The sequence below is a fragment of the Ascidia mentula genome, chromosome 2 (genome assembly GCF_947561715.1).
Source record: "Ascidia mentula chromosome 2, kaAscMent1.1, whole genome shotgun sequence".
Lineage (NCBI taxonomy): Eukaryota > Metazoa > Chordata > Ascidiacea > Phlebobranchia > Ascidiidae > Ascidia > Ascidia mentula.
In genome coordinates this window covers 11207595-11228672 of record NC_138567.1, presented here as the reverse complement: position 1 = coordinate 11228672, position 21078 = coordinate 11207595, and the positions used below count along the sequence as shown (strand labels likewise).

Genomic DNA, 21078 nt, shown 5'->3' with positions numbered 1-21078 from the left:
CTCAATTAATTTCGCAATACCGTGTTTTTACAAATTAAATGCATTTCAAACCGCCGTTAACATTTTATTCGGTGTGGTTGATAGGTTTATAATATATGTTGACTGGTTTGACATATCACACCTCTTTATTAACCAATCCACCTAAACTTCGTACCTACTACAAAGCGTTCATTGTCTGGTGTTAATGCCCTTCTTTTTCTGGAGCCGAAAAAAACAGCTATTTCAGGGGGGCAAGAGATGGATGTTGCTGTATAAGCTGGAATAGGCGTTTGGTCAATGGAGGTCGCCCAAGTGCCAATTGTTCCAACTAAAGCATAAAAAGCCTTGAAATGTTGAGATATGTTAAGCCACTTACGCTCTAATAAATAGGGAGGATATTGTGTTCGTTTTAAAACATGAAAAAGTATTGAACAAAAAAAAAACTTTTGAGATGTTTTTATTTCGTGTTTTAACGAGGTAATTATTTTTTTGTATGTTGAAAATGGATTGTTGTCAGTAACAAAATAACATCAAGTGTCCAACCTGGTCTCAACACGCTTTCTCGAACTATCAGCTCTAAGTTTGTCGTGCCTCGATTAAAGACCGGGAAAAGGTCAGGGATGAGATGGCATGGATTTTGCACAGCAAAGGCGTTCTGCCTGGGTGATCCAGGTAAGTCTTGACTCACGCCAACGACTGGTGTAATCCCGGGACTCGGATGTGGCGGTGAAGCTGACAACACCGCAGAATAATTAAGGAATGTAACATTTTAACCGAACTGCGTATAACTAAAATTGCAAATATTTTAAATTTAACAAAATTCGCACTACTGCAAAATCCCGGGAACTTTTATGTTATAATCGTCTTGTTTATGTTTAATTTATGTTTTAACAATATATTTTTTACGCTTTCAAGAAAGCTTACCAAGATTTTTGCAATCTGTCCCACGATGCTTCCGACAGCTCCAGCAGCCCCAGTCACCATTACTGTTTCTCCTTTTTTCGGTTCGCATAACTCCGTCAAACCGTAATGCGCCGTGACTCATACGCACAAACGCAGGTGTTAACAATGCTAAATATATCTCCGCTATTTAAATACCCTGGCATTCCAAGCGCACCAGTAGCCACAGAAAGTGGTTCTCCAGATGGTAAAACATCACATCTGTACCAAATGTTTTCACCCTTGCTTTTTGTGATGGTTCGCCAGCCTATTTCCTGGAGAACCATGCATCCTTGTTGATATGCAGCGTTTCTGCTCTTCAGCACCCTTTAATACATTTGTTACACTACATATCTATGAGTCAACGTTCAATGTGATTACTTACGTGGAAACCTGAAACGCTCTGAACTCTGATCCAACTGGTGTGGGAAAAACTCTAGAAAAAGCATTTTTTCATATTTTGTTACATGCCTCATATTTTCATTTTGTAGTTTTTTTGTCTTGTTTGTTTCATACCTGATATATGGATCTGGACTAATACATAGAGCTTCAGTCAAAATCTCTGAAACGAGGAAGTTAACATAAAAAACAATCGACTGTTTAAAGTAGGTTGATAACGGAAAAGTCAAGTTGATTCGCACGAAAATGTCAAAGACAGCTAATTATATGTTCCGACAACACGCGATTATTTGCATTCCTACCAATTTTTCGTCCAACCAAACAAATAGTGAGAAATTGATAAATACGTGATTCATGTAAAGTTTTCTGTGAAATATTCGACTGATTTACTCACCGTTTTCCTCCAAAAGGTCGTCAACTTCTTGTTGGATTATTTTAAAATCTTCCTCTTTCGGGACACCACTAAATTCCCTGGCTTTCACAAACACTTTGGATTTCACCATTGTTCAACTTTTGGTACTAAACTTTTTGTTTAGTGATAAACATGCAAAGCAAAATATGTGAATATTGGGATTAGGTCCATTCTTGTCGAGATCCGCATTACACTGCATCGAGCTTTGTTATTGTTATTGAATTGACTGGCAATGTTATTAATAAAACTAAATGGCATGCATAGTTGGGTTCCTTGCTTCACTTTCATGTATAGGCGTCACTTATTTATATTTCTGATACGACCTGAGTCTCTAGCAAATTTAAACCTAATTTCTCTAACACCATGTTTTTCTAAACACAACCAAAAACCGGGCAGTGCCGGTGGAGATGTCATGGTAATCGCTGCAATTTCGAAATACAAAAACACATGCCCGTTTGCTTTTTATCAATTCTACATAATACACTGCAAAGTATGGTAAAATGTCTATTCTCCGCACAGATCTAAAATTATTACAATTTTCCCGTTACCTTCATACATGTCTGACCGCTTCGTACCAACAAAATTTTGCGCTATCGCTTCACAGTAATCCGCAGTTCACCCCAGCAGTTTGACCAGACGAACCGTTACGGATCGGTGCACACGGACAAGCACTCAGCGCATTTTCCGTTTCTTTTTTACGTGAGAAACACTGCTCGAAGCGATCGCCAGTTAGTTCAGGAAAAAAAAAGGGTGCTACCGACCTCTTTTAAGCTTTCGAGAAAATCTGAGATATAAACTGACAACACGCCCCTGCATTCCGACTTACAATCTAAAGCGCTAAAAACAACTATTCATGATTTGAATTAGTTTGATCTCCACAGTGTATGATACAGTATTATACTGAAGAAAAGTATACAATTTTTTATCGGTATGTGCCGTAATCGATTATGTACAGTTATGTCACGCACGGGCTTGACAAGCTGCAAAACGTTGATCCATTCGCATAGTACCTGGTCAAGGCCTCACCTGAGCATAAAGCTCGTTGGCATGTGCGTTACTAATGGCCCCGGGGAAATTGTTTACCTTTTAGATACAGATTATAATGACCTTTAGAATATGGCTCACTCGATTGAATTGAACACAATGTGGTTATAGAATTTTCTTTGAAGAAACCAAGAAAATATCAGATAAGTCTTAATTTTGGCGATACACGTGTGCTCTGGTGTTTGCATTTTATAAATTGTTTTAATAAATCAGATACAACACATTTTAAATAAAAATATTCTTGAATTATTTATTATCAAAGACAGTTACAGTTCGTAGCTCGTGCAATGATTTTCAGCATGAAAAAGAGTTTCTTGTAGTCAAATGCCAGGTATGTTAATAATGTACAAAAATACTCCTGACAGATCTGTTGCAAAAAAAAAGATTTTTGAAATTATCAATTATCAATTATATCGAACAATGCTTTCTTAGTTCCGTTATTTCCATCTGTGCGAGAAAAGTGTTTATGATTGGAAATTTCATATTTGATTTTAACTTTAAAGATATTTAAAATAATTAAATGAAAAATTCGTCATGCGAATAATGATTCTCGTTTGCTAAATCCAATTTAATCAATGAGAGCAATAGTTTTTGGTACTGAGTATTTTATTGTGTTCAGATCAGAGTAAGTTTGCAGCAAAATATTTACACTTTTACCAAGGTGAAGATTCGGTTATTAGACAAAAATACGTATCCAAACGTCATATTGGATTGGGTCCGAATGTCGTCTGATGAAAGACCAATTCAAAGCGTTATACTCATGATATAATAATGAAATGGGTTGTACCTGACGATTTTTCAAAAAAATCGTTTGAAGTTATGCGTTAGTAACACACGAAGCGTTATGAAACAAAAACAGCCGATATGTTTTGAGTGTATTTGTATTCTTCCTTCTTAGAACTAATTTTGTATTAGAGTGTTTCTTCAGGCCAGGGTCGATTGTGAACGGCTCGGGACGCTAGATTTGGGCTCATGGCTTCGTGGCGTTGCCGGAGGCCGAGCGGGCACACCACACCAAGAACATCCATGTTCTTCGAGGAATGTGCGCACTGTGATCTGAATGTCGCTCTTTCTTACAACCGTGAACAGAAAGATGCCCACACCCTGAAAACAAATAGGTGTTTGACAAATGGATTTGAGTCCATAAACACGGTGTTATTTGCGAGGTTTTACATGTGGTCATTTTCCGCTGCAGATTCATGTATTATTTTAGGTTTGTTATATAAACTGCAGTGAAAGCAAAGAATTTGAATACAAACGCATTGACGCGCGGCAAAATTTTTGTAATGGTTTCGGCCATTCAAAATATTTTTAGAACGTTTTTGACAGTGCGTTTGGAATAAAGCTGAACCCCAACGGAAAGAGCTTCTCACCCTGTCACAATTCGCCAAAATTATTCTGTGAAAAAGGAAAATCTTTGCCTTACCTGCAACCCTGCGGTTAAGGAGAAAAGCCAACTCATGGCAGTAAGATATCCCGGATTCGATGAAAGCATCATGAAGAATGCGAAAAACCAGCTGAGACCAAGAGTGGTTGCTGTAGTGATGGCAATTTGGGTATGATGTGTTGGGGAGGATGTTTTCTTTTTCGTATCCGACTGCAAATGCACGTTGATCAGATTAAACTTCATCAATTATACCCCAAGCTTAAAAAGTTATATCAACCACTTTCATGAAATAGGGGTGAAAAGTATAACTGTGGGTAAATGTGAACAAATATGAGATTTATTGTGACACTGGGCATGACAGCACTGTCGGTTGAGCTTTTGCTTGGCCATAGTTTTTTCACAATGTTTCCTTCGGATGGGTAAACCTAGTTTGGTGCCCAGCGGATGACGGTGATTGTATAGTCACAACGAAGTGGAAGTCTTTGCCTGGCCGTTTGATTGAAATGATCGGTTACAAGAGTTACAACAAGCTTCACTAATGACCTTTCGAAACAGTGGCTATCTATATGCAGCTCACAGAATGTGAACTGCATGTTTCCAAACAAAACTTGCAATTTATACTAAGTAGCCTTCAGGAAGAAGAGTGTGAAAGTTATGACCTAAAAAATGGAAATTGTTTTAGTTTGTGTATTGTTTTTTTATTACTTACAACTTGTTTTCTTCCCCACACAAGTTTCCTGATCACAATCACAAACATCACTATATTGAATATCAGCATGATTCCGAAAGGCAGAATGAAGGAAAAGTAAAGCGAATGTCCTTTGATCCAGCACATATTTTCAGCCAGGTATGAAGTTGCGAATGCAGACGGTCGTTCTAGAGTGTTAGAAATTATGGAGTTACACAAAACATTCTATTCTAAATATTACAAAAGGAAACGAGCCAATACAAGACATTTATTTTGATTAAATCTTTATTTAAACCCCTTCCCTACATCAAACATAATAAAAATTTTTCTAACCTCGTCCATACACGGGAGATTCCAAGGATGACTGTTTTGTTGCCTCCACGGCGATTGCATTGATCGAAGCAATCACTGCTGGAATGCCGTAGGCCAACCCAGCTCCAATTTTGAGAAAACGGCTGTTGTTTGAGTAAAACACCTGAATACAAACAAAATAGTTGATCTTTTTTGCAGCTACGCAATTATACAGATCATGTACTCAATTCTATGCTGATAGTTTTTACACTGCGTTGCCTACCGTAACAACCGCCATGTACAGAAAGTAGGCGTACACTGACATCCAACACCATGCGCAGAGTAAGAAATAGTGAAGCAGGAATGCAACAGCTGCGCATTGAGACTCGTTTTCGCGATTGTCAGCTCCGGCCATGAATAGTATGTACACCACGATAAGTAAGACGCATATGTTCATGAGAACTTGTATGGGTCGTCGTTTTCTTATATCTCTGTGTGGTCAAAATACATCTAAATAATAATCTTAGAACGTAGGCACAACAGATGCTATTATGTCATCATGCTGCAGTGGAAGGTGTTGTTTCTTATGTATTGAACATGTTTTTATATATAAGAAAAGGCACAACGAGCTGGAAGCTCTAATATCCCTATAGAGTTAAAATATTTGAATACAAATTACCGCATTAAATATACCAACACTATGCAGACGTTCTGTCATTACGTTGCAGTATAGAACAGGCAATTTCTCATACAATGTGACTTACTTGAAAGCAATGAGGATAACGAATGTTATTACGAGGCACACGATAGAGAGCGAGGCGCATACGTAAGTCACTATTTGCAGAGAAATGTGAGGTTGAACGTCGTAGACATGCTGTAAAATATGAAAAATGACTGTAATGGGACTAACCCAACTAAAATAATATATTCCTTAAAATTGAATTTTCAAATTCAATAGCGATTTTATAACACGCTTTTACCACTAGCATTGCAAAATTGGTGAGATGGTTGCATCTGCATTGCGGCGGGTCACTATTCGGTATTACGAAGCAGCCGTCTGTAGACCAGGCTTCTGTAGTGAAGTTCCAAAACACGCAAGTGTGATTAACGTACTTCGCCTGTTGAGAAATTAAACCATGAAGTTTTAGTCCCATGTTAAATATACATTAACAAATATTGTAACCTGAAGTGTGGCATCATCTTGATTAATTCCACGAACTGTGTCTTCTTGATAAGCAGTTACCACTGGTTGTTGTAAATTAGCCACTTGTCTTACACCACCACTACCCCTCACTTGTCCGGAAATAACCTGCATTAAAACAGATTGTTTTAAACATATTTTTTGTTCTTTTTTTATCATTCGTCAACAAAAACTCACTACGTTGTTTATGGTGGGTTCTGTGGATGGAAATAAGTTGTTGGTTGTGTGGACAAGAAACACTCCGGTTAAAGTGTCGTTTTGGCCGCTCATTTGTGTGGCTATGGCCTCTTGGGGTATGGTAATCGTAGCAGGAGATTGAAGCATTTCCCCCACGTACACGAATGGTTCATAAATTACTGGCATGTCGGGATTCTGGATCCTCTCAACCTGTGAGAAATTAAATAAACTAACATTTGTCTGTAATGCATGTATTCGGATTTTATGCATCCTGTTATCCATTCCTTTTTTTCTTTAGTTACCATTGTTTCGTCAATCAAGTCATTACTTACCCTGGCTGCAATTCTGGGAGTAATCACATTTAAAGCAGTGGCATTATCTTGAAGCGCCACTCGGTATCCAAGTTCTGTCAGTGACTGGACTAAGCCAGTCACGTTGGATAGTGTTGTATTCTGAGTGGTGGCACTTTGGTTTAGAAAACTGGTCACGTGGTCTCCAATATCCACCAAACTTTGATATGAAAATTCTGTCAGCTAAAAATAAAGAATATGAAAAGTATAGAATTATGGAAATTAACAGGGAAAATATATACCTGAACTGTCGACTGGGTTTGAACAGTGTTGATAAAGTCAATTGTAGCTTGGGTATCGTTAACACTCAGTCGTGCCGCATCCGCTGTCATTACATCCAGCGTGATAAGAGTTTGCTCCAACGTTGTGCTGTTAATCGTTGGAATATCGGTCTACGTGAGAAGAAATCATTGTAACAGATCACTGATTTAAAACAGAAGAATAACACAATCTGGTAAATCGTACTGTTGCTACAACTTCGGCGATGGACGTGTTCGTGCAGGGTATTAATGATAATCTCGCTATATCAAAACGTCCATAAGACTGTCCGCTTCCACTCGTGGTCACGTTAACACAGGGAACAAATGCTATGGGTTGACCTGTGTCACAAGTAATGCATGATTTTCATGAGAAATTTTCCCATGTATCTGTGACGACACATTTCTCAAATTTACGCTGCTCACCATTGAATTCACAAAGAGCGTCGGAGTACGCAACTAATCCAGCAAATGTTTGTGGGAAGTTTAGCACAATTCCACTAGGACGGAGGATGGTCCTAGCGTGGCAAAGTTCTGAGAAAAAAGATTGTTTTTTTTTAATCATCCCCAAATTTTGCGTTATAGCGCAGTCGGTCGTTACCCTGACAATCAGTCGTCGTACTTTCGCAAACACACTCCGCGGATTCGGTTACACCACCATCGGACGAAACCACCTGGCACACCGTACCATCATTACAAACTACTCCGCTACAAGCTTGAACAACTAAAAATGGAAAAGTAACATCATTACACGGGTCCATATTAGTTGCCACAAACGCGACTTGCATGGGCAGCTAAGCTTAAAAAGTTGTGTTTCTCCGTCTGTTGTAGTTTATCCTTTCCCCGAAGCCCAAAGTAAATACCCAAGCAATGGTTAAGGAGTGCCCACTCTAAGCCTTTAATCTTTACCTGCGGTGCGTATATCGGCGGAAAAATTCGTCAAAGGAGATGTCACACCATCGACTTCAGACCTTAGAGCAACCTGAAACGCTCTGTCTGGTGGCAAAGGCCCGTTGCAAGTCTGTGAAACTTGACGGCGATCACAGTTTGTGTCTTGACCTTCGTACAAAGAAAAATTGTTGGTGCTCGCGGCAATGATTACAGTTGACTAAATTAATTTCGCAATAACGTGTTTTTACAATTTAAATGCATTTCAAACCGCCGTTAACATTTTATTCGGTGTAGTTGAGAGGTTTATAATATATGTTGACTGGTTTGACATATCTTCTTTAACCGATCCACCTAAACTTCGTACCTACTACGAAGCGTTCATTGTCTGGTGTTAATGCCCTTCTTTTTCTGGAGCCGAAAAAAACAGCTATTTCAGGGGGGCAAGAGATGGATGCTGCTGTATAAGCTGGAATAGGCGTTTGGTCAACGGAGGTCGCCCAAGTACCAATGGTTCCAACTAAAGCATAAAAAGCCTTGTAATGTTCAGTTATGTTAAGAATGAATCTAATGAATAGGGAGGCCATTTGTGACGGTTAAAACATGAAAAAATATTAAACAAAAACAACAAAACTTTTGAGATGTTTTTATTTCGTGTTTTAACGAGGTAATTATTTTTGTATGTTGAAAATGGATTGTTGTCAGGAACAAAATAACATCAAGTGTCCAACCTGGTCTCAACACGCTTTCTCGAACTATCAGCTCTAAGTTTGTCGTGCCTCGGTTAAAGACCGGGAAAAGGTCAGGGATGAGATTGCATGGATTTTGCACAGCAAAGGCGTTCTGCCTGGGTGATCCAGGTAAGTCTTGACTCACGCCAACGACTGGTGTAATCCCGGGACTCGGATGGGGCGGTGAAGCTGACAACAGCGCAGATTAATCAAGGAATGTAACATTTTAACCGAACTGCGTATAACTAAAATTGCAAATATTTTAAATTTGACAAAAGTCGCACTACTGCAATCTCATTTATCGTGATCAGTTAATTAAGTTCACTGGCGTCGCAGCCATTTTAAGTTTATCGTTTCATGTTGATTGTTGTTTTGTCTTGTATAATATGGGGTAGTTATGCCCAATAGTGTGTTTTACCTGTGCAATTAATACCATCACCCCTGTACCCGACCATGCACACACAACTGTACGATCCTGCAGTATTTACACATGAAGCATGTTGATGGCAATTGGTCGATCCGCTACATTCATTTATATCTACAGTAAAACAAAATATTTGTAATTCAAATTCTTGCGCAATTTTTTTCATTTTGTGGAATTGACTATAATAACACGTACAGTGTCACACATGTGTTAGAATACGCACAAAAAAGACAAAACCTCTCGTACCTCTGCAAATTATACCATCTCCAGTATACCCTGTGTTACAAGAACATTGAAACGATCCAATAACGTTTGAGCATACTGCATTCAGGTCGCACACAGGTTGCGTTTGGTTGCATTCGTCGAAGTCTGAAAAAACATTTTTCTTGGCAGGCACATAAATAATTTTTTATCGTTTTATGATGTATTAACTTTGCCCAACCTACGGTCAGTAACAAATTCAACTGAAACAGCGCAAAATTTGTCAGAATTGAATTTTGACAACCGTTTACGTTAATGCTGTTAGTTTACAAAAGCAAAATGCTAACGCAAGAAACCCAATCGGTAAAAGGTTGTTTGGCATGTAATTAGTCAGAGGTTCGACAAAATGTAACTTGCACTTACCTGTACAAGTTGCACCATTTCCAGTGTACCCAGCATTGCAAGTACACACATACGACCCTACAACATTTGTACAGGTTGCATGTTGGTGGCACAGGTTTGCCGATTGACTGCATTCGTTAATGTCTAAGAATATAAAGATGTGCATTACAGCTATACAGCAGAGAAAAGATCACAATCATAAGTTCTTATTTTGATGGTTGAAAAACCTCGTCTGATTCCTTTCGGTACAAGTTAGTACATATATTTTGAAGCTGCGAAATACTAATTATCGTAACAATCGTGTTTTTAAGAAATAATGCACGTAACGCGTTTGTGTTTTAACTAAAACATGTTTAGTTTGTGCCAAAGGTATTTTAGCATAACAGCGCATTAGGGTAGCTGGCTTATTTACTTACCTAATTCGCAATTTTCACCAAAAAATCCGGGACAGTTACCACAGGTATATCCAGAAAATAGTAAGTTGCATATTCCTCCGTTTAGGCACGGTCTCAGGGAACAAGCATCCATGCCTTTGTTAAACGAGAATGGGCTGTATTTTTACATTTGCGTGCTGTATAATTTTAAATTAAAAAAAAATCTGAACCTTTTTCAAATCGTATCACAAATCCGGTCCTGGTGATTGCTCCGTTACTGTTAAATTGCACGTAGACTTGATTTGTGTTTAAAGTGAATGTGGAACGCGGTTGACTTCCAGAAAGCTGTTAAATAATAATTACTTTGATATTCACAAAACAGATACAAAACAAGTTGAAATAGATGGTTGAGGTGTATTTTTTGGACACTCGTACGTTGATTGCATTAAATTTATCCTCATACACATCATTTAACCTATGTGACGAATAATTTTGATTGTTATATACCGAACGCGTGCGAATCTCATTCTGAGGTACATAATTGGTAAAGTTTTAATAGTATTGTGCGCGCCCAGGAAGCATAGGTAGCAACAAAATTCATTTTTTACGCTAAATGCATCCCGAACGCAGGATACTTGCAGAGCATTTTCGCAATAACTTAGCCGTGTACAATACAGAAAACGTCTTACGGTAAATGGCTCTCTGTGGTCGCTGCTGTTGCTGAAGAAAAGAAAATCGTTGTCCTGCTCAAGATCAAAAACTTGCACCATGAACGTGATTCCAGTAACTTAAAAACATAAAAGCAATCGTATCAATAGTGAAGTATAGCCAATCAGATGCAACACTTTACACAAACTATACGGCTCTTCAAGACAACTTTCATATTCTAAAATACTGTACATAAATGCTAGTCTAAATTCACCGTTGAAATCCGACGAGAAATCGATGAACCAAGTCACCCTTACGTTGTTTTGATAATTTGATACCGGGTTATAAAAAATCGGCCACTCCAAAATTCCACTCACATTGCAATTCGTCGTGGAACTGTTCGTACCAGCACAATAAAACCCTGCAGAGACGCATAATCTCGATAAGCATATTTTTACAGAGCTTTGTGCATGTAAGAAGTGCAACATAATGTGGTAGTTATTTTCCTAACTGAGGCCTACCGACACAATCCAATCTGTCGGGTCCTGTTCGGTATCCTGGAAGGCACGCACACGAAAAACTTCCTACTGTGTTGGTGCATTCAGTGTTTGGGCCGCATGCGTCCAGTGCGCATTCATTGATATCTTAAAAATATTAACAGTTTTACTGAGGGTTGTTGATCTTATTGAAGAAACATAGATGCTCCCTTACAACCAATCATTTGTTTAACTTGAGTTATTCCTTTCAAAAAGGTAAATAACATGAAAGGAACCTCTGTTTGATTATATTGCATTTAAGCATTTTTAAGAAAAAATTTCAAAAAATAATTTACACAATTTAAAAACAGTTCGGAATATATTAACAACTTCACAATCACAGCTCTCTTACCAACGCAGTCAAATCCGGAGAGAATAAATCCGTCATTACATTCGCAAGTAAAGGATCCAGGGATATTAAGGCACACTGAATTCAGGGAACAGTTGGACGTGCCGATTGTGCATTCGTCAATATCTATAATCATGAAAAGTTAATCACAAAAGTTAAGAAGCTATATTTCTCAAATAAGGCATAAAACACATACATTTCTCTTCCCGTAAGTTTTGAATTGCGGTTTTCAAGGATTCTACAACTATTGGTGCCCGCACAAAGTATATATTTAATCCCAAACACATTTATTGCTTATTAACAACCAAATACATCCAAAGATCGAATACCGTTGCAGGTGGTTCCGTTTCCAGTATATCCAGTACTGCAATTGCATTCATATGAACCATTTGTATTAACACAGAAGGCATTCACGTGGCAGTCGTTTAATCCCGAAACACATTCGTCAACGTCTAAAGGAAAACGTAAGATCGGTTAAGTTCCGAAATCAAAATTAAGGCAACTGGTGATTGTAATACCTTGTTCGCAAAAGGTCCCAGTATAATTTTTTGGACACGAGCAGTTGTAGTTGTCAAAACTGTTTCGCTGACAGAAGCCTCCATTCATGCACCCACTAACATTGCCAGTTTGGCACTGGTCGATGTCTGGAATTTGCAAAGTCGGCATATTTCCGTTTGTAGCATATTGCAAGATACGTCAAACGTATACATATTTTTATACCGCATTAAAATAGTTATTTCTTAAACGAATCTTTAACGACTCACTTGTAGTGGTAAAGCAACACTTCAATTCGTTAAGAAAAAAATGACCGACCGACACAATAGCTGATATTGAAGCCAACAAGCGGGTCGTCGAGGGTTGAATAAAAACTCAAAAACAATGAAGATATGTTGGTAATTTCGTATGTTCGCAAATTTGTTTTGCTCAAGGTGTTGGTTGAAGCCAAGTCCATGAAATTAAACGGGTTAAGCGACGTGCTATTCCGCAGGCTACCGTGTACACTAAACTCCCTGAAAACAACATCAAAAGCTGAAAATGGGCCCCATTTGATGGACTAGCCAAGCATGTACGCCACTTCCTATATGTTAGCCATATTGTTTTTCTTATTTAATATTGTTGTTATAATCCAATTTATTATTTGATTGTTGTTGATAATAGTATATTTAAGGTAATTTTCAAGGTAATTTTTTACGTTTGGAGTGTACGTGTTCAGCAATTGTTTTAACAAAAGGTACTTATGAAATTCAACCGGTTTAAAAACAATCATTTCGTTTAGTAATACCAGCGACTAATACCATTTTAAACAATAATACACACTTAAAAATATTAACTTCTTGATATTGCTTGGGCGCCTTGAAAAGTATTCTTGTGCAGTAAATTCCTATATTCGCGTGATCCAATTATTTCAAGCAAACTGCATTCACGCACTGTTTTCCATGCAACGGTTTGAGTCAAACTATTCGACTCATATTTACGCACAACAAGCCAATAAACCACGAAGTCAAAAACTAAAGACAGCTCAGATACTTTTATTTCTACCTTGTATGGTGTTTGTTACATAACGATCACTCTAATTTAAGTTAACCGGGTGTGGTTCGCGGCGACACCATTGAAAAAGAAGCTAAAATGCAAAGCCCTTTGGTAAAGCACATACCTGGTGACACGGTAAAACACAGAAACGGGTATCACCGATCTTCCTAGGAACAACACTCCACCCAAGGCATTTGTTTCGAATTCGTTGAACGAAAGACGAATCGCTGTCGAAACACATGTGTTTAGAAACAGAGAAAAACTCATGTATATGTGCAGCGCATCCAACACAAGTTCAATGAAACTCTATTGTGCAAAAAGCTACTTTGCACACACACATGCAAATACGTAGGAACAACGACTAGTTTAAAGCTTATTTTGGGAACTTCGACCTACCGGAAAGTGGGTACGAGATGTTCAAATACCACATGAGGAATCCCTCCGATACGTCGGTTGTGTAGTTGTTCGGATAACACGGTGAGAGGATGGTTCCACACACGTTGTTCAATTCAATCACTTCAAACACTGGCTGGGACTGAACGCAAGTGTGTTGTGCTGTAACCAAATTTCTAGTTAAACATGTACTTTCTTGTTAAACATGCATCCATTAATTTAAACTCTGCCGGTTAAACCCTATTGGAACGGTTGTTTAATAACTTGACTATAAGATATTATGTTCTTACCGACTCTTGAATAGACGTCAAAAGTAGGGCTCGTTGTTGCTTGCCCATTCACTGCAATTATCGAAGCTACCAGACAAGCGAAAATTAACATTTTTTCATAAAATATTCCGCTCTGCTGTTGTTACCGCGCCCAACCTTCTCTGACTCTTGCAAGGTGTTCTTATATACCGCAGTATTTATGACCAGGCCAATCCTGAAAAAAAAAACTTCTCACAATATCACCTTTCCTTCTTCAAAATGGTGACCTGCGAAGAATTCCAGGTCCCATGACCAAAGAAACTTTTGGGGATTTTTATGAGGTGACATGTCAGACTGACACACACCTGACTGGTTGAAAAAATCTCAACTTTTTCCCCCCGTTTTGGGGATGCAACCAGACATTGTGCAAAATCGTTCGAGCGTGACATGGAGTAACCCGCAACAGCCCTGCACAGACAAAAGTTCGTTGCAATTTTTTGAAGACATACCCGGTCTTTTTTCGGGCCAAATAAACTTTCTTTTTTGCGTGATCTGTTTCGTGCCCGAATAGTTAAGTGCATAATTTTGAATTAAAACTATATTTAAAAGCCATTGTGCTCCTGAATAAAAATAACGGCAATTGAACGGATACGCTGCATTAAATTATGTTGCAAATATATGTGATGACTTTGCGTTTCGGTGCATGGTGACGGTCTATCCTTCCCTTTCATTAATGTGCATAAATATTTTTCAACCTGCATCTCATTGTGTCTCATAACGTTTCACGTAGGGATGAACCAAAAGTTCGGTTTGCCGAATTTATTCGGCCGAAACTAAGGTTTTTATAATTATTCAGTTTCGGCCGAATATTTGTGCAAAATTTGGCCAAAACCGAAACTTTTTACTGCATTTAACGATTGGAATCATTGTTCAAACTGCACCCATGTGTTCTTTTTATTTGTTTATTGTCAGCGAAATAATGAAAAAAACTTTAAGCAGCTGGTACAGCAGTCGGGGTTCTTTTTTAAGTGCCTACAAAGGGCTGTATGGTAGGATTAGATCCAATACAGCACATGTTTTGTTTAAATTTATTGCGTTTGAAAAGATAGATACCAAAATTAGTTTCGGTTTATTCGGCCGAATTTATTCGGCAACTTTTGCCGAATAGTAGGTTTCGACCGAATAAAAAAAATGCTGTTTCGGTGCATCACTAGTTTCACGTGCATTTATTTTGCGAACATTCAAAACCAAACAACATATACAAATACGATTCTAACAATCAACATATAGTTCAATAAAATCGTTCACACCCCATTACACATATTTCAAATACCATTACATGGGAAGCGCTAGATTTCGTACGATAAAGTAAATTGATTGCAAATGACTAACGCAGCAAAATCTCGCAGTACTTTGTCTAAGAAAGATGATTAACGTTTTTACTGTCACAAACACTTGTTAATTGGCCAGCACGTGGCTTTTGTAGCGACTACATTGTTAGTCAATATAACAGGGTATAATAGTCAATACACAATTTACAAATTCAATGTTTCTGTGCTATTTTCAGGCGGCGGTCGATTGTGAACGGTTCGGGACGCTGTATTTGGCCTCGTTGCTTTTCAGGGATGTCGAAGACCCAGCGGGGACACTACAAGGGCATCCGCGGTCTTTGAGAAACGATCGGACTCTGATCTGAATGTCACCTTTCTTCACAACCGTGAACAAAAAGATACCAACGCCCTGAAATTTAAAGATAGCTTGTTTGGAATGCAGATGAACCCCAAGATACGTAGGAAAACGATACTCACCCGGTCAAATTTCGCCAGGAAAAATTGGGTATAAAAGGAAAATCTTTGCCTTACCTGCAGTCCTGCGGTCAAGGAGAAAAGCCAACTCATGGCAGTAAGATATCCCGGACTCGATGAAAGCATCATGAAGAATGCGAAAAACCAGCTGAGACCAAGAGTGGTTGCTGTAGTGATGGCAATTTGGGTATGGTGTGTTGGGGAGGATGTTTTCTTTGTGGAATCCGACTGCAATTACACGTCGATGAGTTAGAAAAAAACACTTCAACTAAATATGTCTGTAATGCTTTTAGTTAGAAAAGTGTGAAAGTATGACGTAAAATATGAAAATTGTGTAGTTTGTGTATTGTTTTTTCTTATTACTTACAACTTGTTTTCTTCCCCACACAAGTTTCCTGATCACAATCACAAACATCACTATATTGAATATCAGCATGATTCCGAAAGGCAGGAGGAAGGAAAAGTAAAGCGAATATCCTTTGATCCAGCACATATTTTCAGCCAGGTATGAAGTTGCGAATGCCGATGGACGGTCTGCAGCGTTAGCAAGATATAAACCACAAACAAAATTTTGCAACCCAAGAATAATTGTATTTATCACATGAATATGCGATAATTGCGTGAGTAAAGTTTTGAAAATTGTGAGAAAAACAAATTGACAACATTAAATTCGTGTGCATAAAATCCTTCCTTGCCTTGACCATGAACTGGAGATTCCAAGGATTGTTGTTTTGTTGCCTCTACGATTATGGCGTTGATCGAAGCAATAACTGCTGGAATGCCGTAGGACAACCCAGCTCCAATTTTTAGAAATCGGCTGTTGTTGGAGTAAAACACCTACCACAAACGCAAGTTTACAGCTCTGTGTACCACGTGTATTGTATAAAACTAACCGCATATTTAAAATTTCAATGCAGTTTGCTTTTCATATTGGTATTGCAATGCGTACCTTAACAATTGCCATGTATAGAAAGTATGCGTACACCGACATCCAACACCATGCGCAGAGTAAGAAATAGTGAAGCAGGAATGCGACGGCTGCACATTGAGACTCGTTTTCGCGATTGTCAGCTCCGGCGATGAAAAGTATGAACACAACGATAAGTAAGGCGCATATGTTCATGAGAACTTGTATGGGTCGTCGTTTTCTTATATCTCTGTGTGGTCAAAATACATCTAAATAATAATCTTTGAACGTAGGCACAACAGATGCTATTATGTCATTATGCTGCAGTGGAAGGTGTTCTTTCTGATGTAGTATCACTTACTTGAGAGCAATGAGGATAACGAATGTTATTACGAGGCACACGATAGAGAGCGAGGCGCACACGTAAGTCACTATTTGAAGGGAAATGTGAGGTTGAACGTCGTAGACATGCTGAAAGAAAAGTATATTTGTAAACTATGCATTCCTACAGGTACTTGGCTGATCCAAGCAGCGTTCCGCGTCGATTTAAGGCAAGGCATCGAACTTAAAGTATGTTTGTTTCGTGATGTTCTTATTCGCATCTAATAAATACACACAAAAATATGTATTTACCACTAGCATTGCAAAATTGGTTAGGTGGTTGCATCTGCACTGAGGTGGGTCACTATTTGGTATTACAAAGCACCCGTCTGTAGACCAGGCTTCTGTGGTGAAGTTCCAAAACACGCAAGTGTGATTAACGTACTTTGCCTGTTGAAAAATTGACGTTTTTGCCCAGAATCAAATATACATCAACAAATATTGTATGACCTGAAGTGTGGCATCATCTTGATTAATTCCACGAACTGTGTCTTCTTGATAAGTAGTTACCACTGGTTGTTGTAAATTAGCCACTTGTCTTACACCACCACTACCCCTCACTTGTCCAGAAATAACCTGCATTAAAACTGGTTGTTTGAAATGTATACTTATTTTCTCATCATTTACAGTAAACAGAAACCTACTACGTTGTATGTGGTGGGTTCTGTAGATGGAAATAAATTGTTGGTTGTGTGGAAAAGAAACACTCCGGTTATATTGTTGTTTTGGCCGCTCATTTGTGTGGCTATGGCCTCTTGGGGTATGGTAATCGTAGCAGGAGATTGAAGCAGTCCCTCCACGTACACGAATGGTTCATAAATTACTGGCATGTATGGATTCTGAATCCTCTCCACCTGTCAGAAATTGAATTGGCAATTGTCTGAACTACGTGTTTGGATTATGTACATGTTGTGCATGCAATTGCCGCTTGATTGGCGTCTTGTCAGTCGCATCCAAAACTGGTTACGTTTTCTTACCCTGGCTGCAATTCTGGGAGTAATCACATTTAAAGTAGTGGCATTATCTTGAAAGGCCACACGATATCCAAGTTCTGTCAGTGATTGGACGAAGCTAGTCACATTTGTTAGTGTAGCGTTCTGATCGTTAGTGCTCTGGTTAAGGAAATTGGTCACATGGTCTCCAATATCCACTAAACGTTGATACGAAAATTCCGTCAGCTAAAAAAAAATAAAATAAATGTGAAACACATTGTTGAAAAGATTTTTATGAATATAGTATATACCTGAACTGTCGACTGGGTTTGAACAGTGTTGATAAAGTCAATTGTAGCTTGGGTATCGTTAACACTCAGTCTTGACACATTCGCTGTCATTACATCGAGAGTGATAAGAGTTTGCTCCAACGTTGTGCTGTTGATCGTTGAAACATCGGTCTACGTAGGGAAAAAACAATTGTAAAAGATCATTGCTGTAACAGAAGAGCAACACAATCTGGTAAATCGTACTGTTGATACAACTTCTGCGAGGGACGTGTTCGTGCAGGGTATTAATGATAATCTCGCTATATCGAAACGTCCATAAGATTGTCCACTTTCCCCGGTAGTCACGTTGACACAGGGAATAGATGCAATGGGTTGTCCTATGCCAGAAAAATAAACATAATGCAGAACCCTTAAAACTTAAACTTTGCAACTTACATAGTGGAAAATATGGGCTCAAATTTCAACACCACTCACCACTGAACTCGCACAGAGTGTCGGAGTATCCAATCAATCCTGCAAAAGTTTGTCGAAAGTTCAGCACAGTTCCACTTGAACTGACGATGGTCCTGGCGTGACAAATTGCTGAGAAAGAAGCATTGTTTGTAACTGCCCGATACTTTTGCAGCAATTAGCACTCAAGTTACCCTGGCAATCAGTCGTCGTATGATCACAAACACACTCTGCGGATAGTGTTGCGCCACCATCGGAGGACACCACCTCGCACACCGAACTTTCAGTACAAACTATTCCAATGCAAGTCGGCATAACTAAGGAGAAGAATTGTTTAGTTGAGTGTGTTATTTGTTGCATGAAGTCATGTTACAGACATTTTAAGGATAAGTAGCTACACCGAAGTCGCAATCTTTACCTGCGGTTCGTATATCGGCGGAAAAATTCGTCAAAGGAGATGTCACACCATCGACCACAGACCTTAGAGCAACCTGAAACGCTCTGTCTGGTGGCAAAGGCCCGTTGCAAGTCTGTGAAACTTGACGGCGGTCACAGTTCGTGTCTTGACCTTAATTCAACATATTTTTGTCTAAATGCGCTATTTCCTTTTTTTGCGGTTTCAAAAAAGAAAAATTCTGTTTTTGTTCGTAAAGGATATAGCAAGTTTAATGAATACGACAATTTTAAAACATATTGTGTATGCGTTTAATGCGCATTTGATATGAAAATCCTTGCTGTAGTTTCAAAGAAGATTCTAACTGTTCTGTTTTCAACTACACCAATGGTTTGTGCAGCACAACTGGTGATGATGAAGAGCACTAAATATTTTCTCGTACCTACTACAAAGCGTCCATTATCTGCTGTCAAGGCCCTTCTTTTTCTTGATCCAAAAGCTACCGCTATATCCGGAGGACAAGAGATGATTGCTGCTGTGTATGCAGCAATGGGTGTTTGGCCAATGGAGGTCGCCCAAGTGCCGATGGTTGTCACTATACAGAAGATTAAAGAAAGTCTGATTATGTTTTATGAGGAGGAAAAACCAAACGTAATAATGGGAATGGTCGTTTGTAATAGTTTAATATGAGAAAGTTATTGACAATACATACACTAATAAATCAGTCCAATATACCTAGTTAAACATCCTTATTTGATTAGAATTAAATAACCTACTTGAAATATAATAGTAAAACTTTATAAGATGTCTTACCAGGCCCCAACACGCTTTCTCGTACTATCAGCTCTAAACTTGTGGTGGCAGGGTTGATATTCGGAAAAAGGTCCGGTGCCAGAGTGCATGGATTTTGCACGGCGAAGGCGTTCTGCCTGGGTGACCCACGTAAGTCTTGGCTTACGTTCACGACTGGTGAAATCCCGGGAATCGGATGAGGCGGTGAAGCTGACAACAGCGAACGCAGGATTATCAAGTTACACTATCTCAAACCCCATGGTATTAGCTGATGTTGTAGTTATATTACACAAGATCTTACTTGAGTTTCGTAACGAAACTGGTTTATTTATATTTTTGACACCTTTATAATACCTTTGAGCACAAGGTTTTTGGTAAATGAAGTTGCCATACCTGTGCAGAAACTACCATCCCCATTGTATCCAGCGAGGCAAACGCACCGATATGACCCAACAATATTTGTACAGGTGGCATGTGAGTCACACAAAATGGCCGATTCGCTACATTCGTCTATATCTGCAGGAAAAAGACCTTACATTTTCAATGGACTCATTTATTTGATTACAATCAGATGGATCAAAATTTGACACAACTACGCAAACGCTAGTCAATAATAGAACCCTTGGTAAAGCAACCAATGAATTTAAAAAAAAAGTTTTATCGAAAATACGTTGCAACGAATCCCTACCTGAGCAAAGTAAACCATCTCCAGTAAACCCAGTATTGCAAGCACATTGAAACGTTCCTACAACATTTGAACACGTCGCGTTTGTATGGCACATGTTGGATAAACCGCTGCATTCGTCGATATCTGCATAAAAACTCAATTGGTTTGCATTCTTATAGATTATTTTTATTGGATTAGAATCAGCTAAAAAGTTAGAAAATAAACAATGATTGGTGATCAATAAAACCTAGTTAAAAATGCAAAGTTGTCCAAAAAGCTCTGATTACAATAATATGTCAGTGAATATTAAGGCAAACAAGCTAAATTTTCCAGAAGTTTTCCGCTTTACCTGCGCAAACTAAACCATCTCCAGCATACCCAGTAATGCAAGAACATTGAAACATTCCTACAACATTTGAACACGTTGCATTCGCGTGACACACAGGTGGCGATTGTCTGCATTCGTTGACATCTGTAGAAAAATATTTTTGTTAGTGGCATCCAAGAAGGAATTTCACCTATGTTTCACAACTGCCTAAACTTATACCATTGTCCCCGAACTACCACGTTATAGTAAATCTTTCAGATTCGAATTTAAGGTGACAAATAAGT

At 38.6% G+C, this 21078-nt stretch overlaps 3 protein-coding genes across 3 annotated transcripts in view; all 3 read right to left on the bottom strand.

Annotated features, from left to right (window-relative positions):
- LOC145890103 (uncharacterized) overlaps window positions 1-21078 on the bottom strand; it is a 32790-nt gene that overhangs the window by 4582 nt on the left and 7130 nt on the right. The window contains exons 17-32 of the mRNA XM_082981142.1: window positions 20816-20938; window positions 20488-20610; window positions 20193-20315; window positions 19821-20009; window positions 19450-19602; window positions 19032-19181; window positions 18808-18930; window positions 18638-18745; window positions 18407-18540; window positions 18185-18334; window positions 17919-18119; window positions 17586-17795; window positions 17392-17517; window positions 17194-17331; window positions 16922-17031; window positions 16603-16810 (exon numbers count right to left, since the gene is read on the bottom strand). Coding sequence (XP_082837268.1) covers window positions 16603-16810; window positions 16922-17031; window positions 17194-17331; window positions 17392-17517; window positions 17586-17795; window positions 17919-18119; window positions 18185-18334; window positions 18407-18540; window positions 18638-18745; window positions 18808-18930; window positions 19032-19181; window positions 19450-19602; window positions 19821-20009; window positions 20193-20315; window positions 20488-20610; window positions 20816-20938 — 2369 coding nt within the window. The remainder of the gene's footprint in view (window positions 1-16602; window positions 16811-16921; window positions 17032-17193; window positions 17332-17391; window positions 17518-17585; window positions 17796-17918; window positions 18120-18184; window positions 18335-18406; window positions 18541-18637; window positions 18746-18807; window positions 18931-19031; window positions 19182-19449; window positions 19603-19820; window positions 20010-20192; window positions 20316-20487; window positions 20611-20815; window positions 20939-21078) is intronic.
- LOC145888905 (prostaglandin reductase 1-like) lies at window positions 664-1820 on the bottom strand. The gene is made up of 6 exons (XM_082979775.1): window positions 1712-1820; window positions 1435-1480; window positions 1304-1354; window positions 1067-1245; window positions 904-1019; window positions 664-711 (listed from the first exon to the last, which is right to left on the bottom strand). Exons 1-6 carry the CDS (start codon window positions 1818-1820, stop codon window positions 664-666), a joined length of 549 nt encoding a protein of 182 aa, XP_082835901.1.
- Window positions 3393-14047, bottom strand: LOC145889535 (uncharacterized). The gene is made up of 32 exons (XM_082980509.1): window positions 13891-14047; window positions 13604-13762; window positions 13332-13434; window positions 12491-12687; window positions 12196-12321; window positions 12007-12129; window positions 11681-11803; window positions 11314-11436; window positions 11067-11213; window positions 10834-10931; window positions 10375-10489; window positions 10187-10300; window positions 9792-9914; window positions 9414-9536; window positions 9162-9281; window positions 8744-8932; window positions 8380-8532; window positions 8034-8183; window positions 7726-7848; window positions 7551-7658; window positions 7333-7466; window positions 7110-7259; window positions 6850-7050; window positions 6518-6727; window positions 6323-6448; window positions 6120-6257; window positions 5904-6013; window positions 5423-5630; window positions 5182-5323; window positions 4870-5036; window positions 4200-4370; window positions 3393-3877 (listed from the first exon to the last, which is right to left on the bottom strand). The coding sequence occupies exons 1-32, from the start codon at window positions 13979-13981 to the stop codon at window positions 3698-3700; spliced, it is 4545 nt and encodes a 1514-aa protein (XP_082836635.1). The 5' UTR covers window positions 13982-14047; the 3' UTR covers window positions 3393-3697.